General features: G+C 32.1%; 1 protein-coding gene across 1 annotated transcript in view; it reads left to right on the top strand.

The window, feature by feature from the left end:
- Positions 1–97: 97 nt before the first annotated feature.
- LOC128165695 (cadherin-23-like) overlaps positions 98–8328 on the top strand; it is a 32326-nt gene continuing 24095 nt past the window's right edge. Inside the window, exons 1-8 of the mRNA XM_052830474.1 lie at positions 98–202; positions 534–585; positions 3842–3877; positions 4421–4513; positions 4861–4997; positions 5408–5485; positions 5795–5884; positions 7838–7948. Of these exons, the coding sequence (XP_052686434.1) occupies positions 558–585; positions 3842–3877; positions 4421–4513; positions 4861–4997; positions 5408–5485; positions 5795–5884; positions 7838–7948 (573 nt within the window). The 5' untranslated portion in view covers positions 98–202; positions 534–557. The remainder of the gene's footprint in view (positions 203–533; positions 586–3841; positions 3878–4420; positions 4514–4860; positions 4998–5407; positions 5486–5794; positions 5885–7837; positions 7949–8328) is intronic.

Below are 8328 nucleotides of genomic sequence, written 5' to 3'. Positions count from 1 at the left end.
CGAATTAAATATGTTAGTTTTAAATTCGTTTCGGTAAAGTATTTTTTATAAGAGCGTGAATTGGTTTCATGGCTGAGTGCATTGCGAATATGAATGAAAATAACAACAACGGGGCTATTTTTAAACCCGCAAAACCGGTTTTTCATGCTGGATCAATACACAGAGCTAACTACAATCAGCGGTTTGGTGGAATAGGACACATGTAAGTATAAATCGCATCACCCCAATCAGTAAACAGATCTTTACAAATTTACGTTAAAATCACATCTATAAAAAGTTTTAAGGTTGTCCTGCACGTGCACCTTGCTAGTAAATGGGAGCTCCATCTGTATTATGTGCAGTTATAAATTTAAAGTTTTTTTTAGCTGTTTAATCGTTATTTGCTTATTCACTTCAGTGTTAAATTCTCCTTTTCGTGAATCTCGATAATCTAATTTTGGATTCGGATCAGTATACATTAATTGTATCACGACAGAATATATACCATTTGTATGTAGATTTCTCACAGTCTTATGGATTGTGTTTTTTTTTAGTTATAACTCTGGTGTCCAAGAGATATGGAAGTGTTCCTCACCCTGTTTGCAGGTCAGTTCATTAGCAGGGACGTATATACATCCCTGGATATATAGCTTTATAAAATAGAGTATTTTTAAATAATCAATATAAGATATAATTAACCAACCAGAATGTTAATTAAGTTGATTCTCTCTAATTACACCAACCCATGTAAATAAAGTGTAACTCCAAAGTCTTCTTTGACTCAATTTTATTTTAATGACATGATTTTCGTTTACTTAAAATTCAGTCCAGCTTCTCAAGATCATAAATTAATATACCATATTTTTCGAAAATTAGATCAATACTGTTTATTGGGCAAAGGAGCCCGTTTTTAGCAAAAAAAATTTAAAAAGTATATATAGGTTGACTTCGAACAATTGTTCGAAAAATTACCACTAGTTTGAATGAAAACATGGTTTAAACCAATAGCGTTATTATATAATAGCCTTTAATCTTATTTCATAGTTTTAAACAAAAGGGAAATAAAATGCATTTCTTAAAATCATCGTAAGAAAATGTCTGAAATTGCATAAAAATTTTCAAACCAATTTATTCAGTACGGCCGGATTAATTTAAGATCGTTTTTTATTACTTCCCTGCCATGTGTACAAACTGGTGTTAAATTAATATACCATATTTTTCGAAAATTAGATCAATACTGTTTATTGGGCAAAGGAGCCCGTTTTTAGCAAAAAAATTTTAAAAAGTATATATAGGTTGACTTCGAACAATTGTTCGAAAAATTACCACTAGTTTGAATGAAAACATGGTTTAAACCAATAGCGTTATTATATAATAGCCTTTAATCTTATTTCATAGTTTTAAACAAAAGGGAAATAAAATGCATTTCTTAAAATCATCGTAAGAAAATGTCTGAAATTGCATAAAAATTTACAAACCAATTTATTCAGTACGGCCGGATTAATTTCAGATCGTTTTTTATTACTTCCCTGCCATGTGTACAAACTGGTGTTAACAGGGGGATAGTAACCTAGCCTGGAGGCATGACTATGTTAGCACATGTCACCCTGTGTCTCTGTGTGACTTTTTGCTGTGTATGTACACACAAGTCAACCTCTGATCTTATCGAAGCCTCCGGGCATGAGGAGCACGTGCCGAGAGTTCAACTGTGTTACATATACAGTAGGCACTACCCAGACTGATTTCAGAGACACCTGGCTGAGATTTCATGGAGAGTTTTATTTTGGTTAAACAGAAAAAACTTGTAAATGTATTCTATTATAAAAAAAAATTGGTTTTTTTTTTATTTCTACCTGGCGACCCCCCCCCCCCCCCATCCCCCTAGTTACCCTTTATACGATTCTCATTTTACTTTTACCACAAGAAATCGATTTTCTGTTTAACGTAAGCACACGATCAAAATGCATGTAATAATGATCGAAAGATGATTCAGTCAGCAATCGAAGTAAGAAATGTAAGAAGAAATAAATTTATTCACATTTAATTTGTTTTGATGATAAATTACTACAGTATATTGATGAAAATCCACACGATTCTTACACAGAAATTCAAGCAGTATTATAGTAAACACTTATGATTTTATTGGAGGTTTGCATAAATTATTGCAAAATTTCATATCAAATTAAAAAACCCCCACATAAATAGGGTGAAGCGATGAAAAGGGCGAGGTCCACATGTCAGGAAAAAAAAGTATCGACCTAATTTCCAAATAATGCGGTAATTTTAATTAAATTTTGCTTAATTTAATTTTTTTTAAATTCAATTAAGGTCAGACGACAGGTTCCTCGAGAATCTTTTTTGTATCTCCTCGTAATAAAGAGTTCCAAATAAAAATATTAATATTTTAATTACTTTAAAAATGATCAAAATTTACTTCAATTTGGTTATATGTAGTGTTGAATAATCGGAAAAATTTTAAAATCGATAATCGGTTAAAATTGGAGAAGCATAATCGATCAATGATCGAAATAATCAGTAAATAAATTATTCACAAAATTCAATTTCTGTTTAGCATTTTTTATGCATAGAACAAACTAAGGACAACACATATTAAGTAATTTGAGTTTAATCTCAACATTTCAAGACAACTCTCTATTGCATTCATAACAAAAAATAACAATAAAGGACTTCGAAAAGAGAAACATTTTTTTCCATTAAAAATAAACTTGCATACTCGGCAAATCGCCGTAGTCATGTCCAAATTAGCTTTTATCGGTGGACATCCGTCTTTTTGAGAAAGTTAAAGAACTTCCACACATCAGATTTTGCCTTCCCCGGGTAGGGAAATATTTCCATCTCGTTGTTATTTATCTCTTCGTCGACCTCGGACGCCATTTTCTCTTGTTTCGTTTTCAATTGTATCATGACTACCATCGTATTATTAATGCGTACGTGTTTGTTTCGTTTTACTCTAACACATGTTTATTGTGGCGACAATCGATCATAAAATTCGTAATCGATAATCGGAATCGGCAGCCCATAAACGATCGACAATCGATCGTCGGCGACAATCGTTTCACCATTAGTTATATGTGTACATGGTCGAGTAGTTAGAACCGTGGCCGCTCACTATAAGTAGCGTATAGGTTCTAGAGGTTGTGAGTTCAAAGCCCCGCCCCGGCGGAGATATAGTTCTAATTTAGTGAATTTCGCTTTGCTGTAGATGTATTTATTTTTATATCAGCAATTCAAGTGTATTTTCAAGAAGATTATATAGGAAATAGCATACTCTAGTATTTTGCAGAAATGCCTGGTAGGTTACCCTAATTTTTTACAAGAAAGCTTGTCAAAGTAGTAGTAAACCATTAACAAATTCCTGGAAAAAGTTATCTAAAATTGAGGAACGTTTCGTCTGACCTTAAACTGATCGATACATAAACTGAGATTCCTAATTAAACACAAGGAATTTAATTATAAATGTGTAAAATCGCAAGAAGCATGTTAAATACATCATACATTTTAAAATCTCACTTTTATTTTCTTGAGATTGGCTCTTTATAATTTATATGAAATTATAACAAAAGTTTGGTGCTAGCAAATTTATTTTATTGTTATTCGACACAAAATAATATAGCATCTTGGAAATAAGTACTAACATTAAATAAGGAACCTTCAATAACTGGTGTATATTGTTTAAAACTTTTACTAACCAGTGCTTCCGGTGATTGCAGAATCTTAAATCACCCATATATCTGTGAAATGCATTGTTTAATATTGTGACATCAGTACATGTACATGTATTATAAAATCTTGCTTCAGTTTCAGTCACAGTTCTTCACATGAAATGTATTTGTATTTTCAGGACTGTTTACAGTTGCCTGCGGACAAATTAATTTTGGTAAGAATAAGTTAATTAAATGAATTTTTTGAGTTATCAGGCTGATATTTAAAGATACTGCTTCTCTGACCACTTCACTGTCTATTCTGATGCTTCTTAGCACACTTTTATGATCTTAACAATTAAAACATTTTAAAAGACCACAGGATTTCTCTCAATGGTTTTGATAGATGAACCTAACATAATAATTTAAAAAAAACAACGAGGGATGGAACTTGGATAAAAAAACCAGATTCATGTCATATTGAGAAATAAAAATGTTCTCGTTTTAATTTTTAGATAAGTCTAGAATATATTTTCTTAAAATAAGATGGAGGAGCTTAATTATTAGCATCTGGACTCAAAATCTCAATTTTTGACCAGTGTTCAATTTATATTTTATGCCTGCTTTTACATGTAGAATAGATGTAAAAGGATTTTATTTGGGATTCATCCTTCTATTTTTTAAAAACGGAGAAAAGCATTGGTTATCTGCATTGGTATCGTGCATCCTCTGAGGCACAGAGGATAAGTAAGTATAGTTCTATTTCTTTATAACTCCAGCTCCTGTGTTTGACACGGTCAATACGACGGGTGTGGATGGAGACTTGAGACAGAGGCTGGTAACGCAAGGAGTGTTGGAGAGTACGGCAGAGTGTAAGTGTACTGTGGATTCCTAATTAAACGCGAGGAACTAATATCCACATAAATTGAGAGAAGCAGCCCTTGCGGATTTTAAAATCTGGCTGGTATTTTTCACACAATTTTGAACTATAGGAAATAATAAAAAAAATTGATGCTTGCGGTTTCATATTAGCACAATTTGATGCAAAGCAGCAGAATTAAGTACTTGCGTAAAATAAGGAATTTACAGTAATCGCCTAAGACAACAGTCAAACATTTGTAAATTTACTGCAATATCATTGCACTCTGACATTATAAAACTTCAGCATAGCTTTGCATGATTTTAGCACTTAATCTACTTGTATTGTTTCATCATGCAGTCACAGTACTTGGAAATTTGAAAGCCCATGTGCCAGGAAATCCCAATGCCCTGCTTAAGTATGAAGCTACAAGTGACCAGACTTTGATGGTCATTGAGAACGGAACAGTTCTCCTAAACCGTCCACTGGACAGAGAGGTGTGTAGTAAATCCGAGGGTTTTTTCTATGATATTCAAAAAAAAATTGACAGGAATGAAGACAATTTCTTTACAGAGATAAATGAAGGTAAAATCTGACATCATTTTCCATTCTGAAGTTCTTGAAATGTTATGTCATCTTGCACAATTTTTTTAACATTATCATTTGGGTACTTTCATGTTATTTGCAATGAAAAATCTCAGTAGACATTTTATTCCGGCAGTGTTCTTCAGCCAGACAATTAAGATGGAGGTGTTGTTTCAAAGGAAAAATCTTTTGGACTTTTTTTTCGAGTGGTTTAATATCATTTGACTTTCAAGATATTTATGCAACATATGGGGACAGAATATACCCAGTAGTGTATTTTGCTAAAAACAGTAATTTTTAATAAATGATCTTGTTTCTTCAGGCAGCCTCCTCCACGGGGAATAACTTGAAAGTTACATTTGTGGCTTACTATTTGACCAGTACCGGTGCCAGACTTTCTGTAAGTACATTTATTTACAGGTTATGTAAATACTTTAATTCTGTTTGTTTCTTTCAATGGATGAACCAACAAAGAAAAAGTGTCATTGTTTATATTTTACCTTGTTAGATTGTGATTTTGTTTTGTCAGTAACTGGATGCACTCTCATGGATTTTTGATAAAATAGGAAAGAAAATACTAAATGTAAATATTAGCTGAAAGAAGCCAACAATTTTTAGCTCTTAGAACTTTTGGATTCCACTGGTATTTCCGGCCAACCCTGTTTTGGAAACATAAAATTTAACATCCCAACTTTGATTCTATCTCTAGGCTGATACATCCATCACTATAACTGTTCTTGATGTCAACGATGTGGAACCAGCATTCCAGAAATTGCCATACAATGCAAAAGTAGCCGAGGTAAGAAAAGATTCAGTACTCAAAGATGCATGTAAACTGAGATTGTATCATCTTGAGAATTAGTTACTTGTTGTCTATGGCATGCCAAATTCACAAAAATGTGATAATCATAGTTTCACAGTTGATAAACTTGGTTTTGTCACAAACTTTGAGAAAATTTGGAAAATCTTTAACAATTTTAATTTGCGACAGTCATTTTTTGCTAAAGAAAAAGTTTCTTATAGAAAATGATATAGGATATAATTTCTGTGTGTTCCAATGTTTGTGGTTGAAAAAGGGTCGCGAAAACTAGATCATCGCAAAAATTACCATATATACAGTATGTGATATAACGCCAAACTTTTGCAAGTAAACGGGAAAATTACGAGAATAAACGCGAAACTCTCACAAATAAAAGCGTTACTTTCTCAATATAACATGAAACTTTTGCAAATAAACGCGTTACTTTCGTGAAGAAATGCGAAACTTTCGCGATTAAATGCGAAACTTAAATATAAATATTGTCATTTCATACAAGATTCATAATAAAGAACAATGACTACATGAAATCAAATATATTAATTTTAAAGAAAACAAAATAATCTTATATATAAAGATGTAAAGAATCAGATTAAACCTTATACAAATTGAATTAAATTCAAACGTAGAAAATCTTTAAAATCTTAGTACTGATTTCGCGATTTTCAAAGGACATAAAGCATCGCGCTTATCACATTTTAATGGGGCCTGGCGCTGTATTATAGAAAATGAGGCGTCAACATATTTTATTATAACAAATTTTATTCGAATTAAAAGTTTTATAAAGTATCGTTATAGAATTGAAAGGATATCATTGTTCAAAACGTTATAATATATGTTCTATCGCCACAACATAAATTAATGTCTAGCTAGTTTTAAACAACATCAGAAAGATTAGTCAGGCTGTGAATTGAAATTTTTTAGCTATTGTTCAAATCTAGATGACGTAAATTCGTCCTCTAAATTCATCACATATGTCATTTAAAAATCAGTACTAAGATTTTAGAGGTTTCCGACGGTTGAATTTATATCAATTTTATAAGAAAAAGATAATCAATGAATGCCTGTTCGAACACAGGGGCTGCGAAAAAATGAAAAAGGATAAAATGATGCTCTAACTTATTATCTACTTGAACATATAAAATATAAAAATATTATGAAGTTTTATAAGATTTATTAATATCTATATGTAAAAAGGATAATTTTGTCTTCATAAATCAACGTAACACGGATATTATAGAAATAATGAATAATAAGTATTTTATGATTTAAAACTTATAATGTGTTTGTTTTCAATCGTTTTTCTTCATAAGGGTACTTGTATGAAATGACAATATTTAAATAATGATTTCGCATTATATTGCGAAAGTTTCGCATTTATTTGCGAAAGTAACAAGTTATATTGCGAACTTATTGCGTTATACTGTGAAAGTTACACATTTATTCACAAAAGTAACACGTTTATGGCGAAAGTTTTGCGTTTATTCGCGAAAGTTTTGTGCGTTTACTCGCAAAAATTACGCGTTTATTCGCGAAAGTTACGCGTTTATTCACAAAAGTAACGCGTTTTATCACAAAAGTTTCGCGTTTATTCGTGAAAAAAATATTTTTTTACCTACAAAAATGAGCTCAATGGGCTTTCGAATATTATTTTGTTGTTGTTAAAGACACAAAATAAATGTGCATGTTTGCAGGAAGTTTTGATGTGATTATTTTCAGGAGTTATGCCCCTTTATCAAATCAATTCATGTGTTCCTTTAATGCATACCCTAGCATTCATTATGTGTAACATTTTCAAGTAATAGAGGAGTATATGTATGTGAGCTTGCTCACATTTTCTTTCGTATTCATTTGGTTTAGGGAGGAATGGGTAGGTCATGTAAGTAATGTAAACAATGGTGCTTGTACCTTGCACCCTCTGTCTTTATTCAACAGGATGCCAGTGTTGGATTCACTCTGTACAGTTCCATTGAGGTGATTGATCTGGATGTAGGCTATTACTCTGAGATTAGCCTGAGCTGCTATTTGGATCAACAATCTGCAGAGGTAATGGTATTTTCAAAAATCTTTCAAATAATAATTTTTGCAATGAATAAACTTCTAAATATCCTCCTATTATTTTATGTGTTGAAATTAAGAATGCTATTTGACATGTTTTTAGCTCACCTGAACCGAAGGTTCAAGTGAGCTTTTCTGATCACCTGTTGTCCGTCGTCCGTCCGTCCGTCCGTCCGTCTGTCTGTCTGTCCGTCCGTCTGTAAACTTTTCACATTTTTGACTTCTTCTCTAGAACCACTGAGCCAAATTTAACCAAACTTGACACAAAGCATCCTTATGAGAAGGGGATTCTAAATTGTTAAAATAAAGGTCACAACCCTTTTTAAAAGGGAGATAATTGCGAAACTGCGAAAATTGGGTGGGTGTCT

The sequence above is a fragment of the Crassostrea angulata genome, chromosome 10 (assembly GCF_025612915.1).
Source record: "Crassostrea angulata isolate pt1a10 chromosome 10, ASM2561291v2, whole genome shotgun sequence".
NCBI lineage: Eukaryota > Metazoa > Mollusca > Bivalvia > Ostreida > Ostreidae > Magallana > Magallana angulata.
Note: the sequence above shows the minus strand (reverse complement) of the source record. Positions and strands in the feature narration are given on the sequence as shown.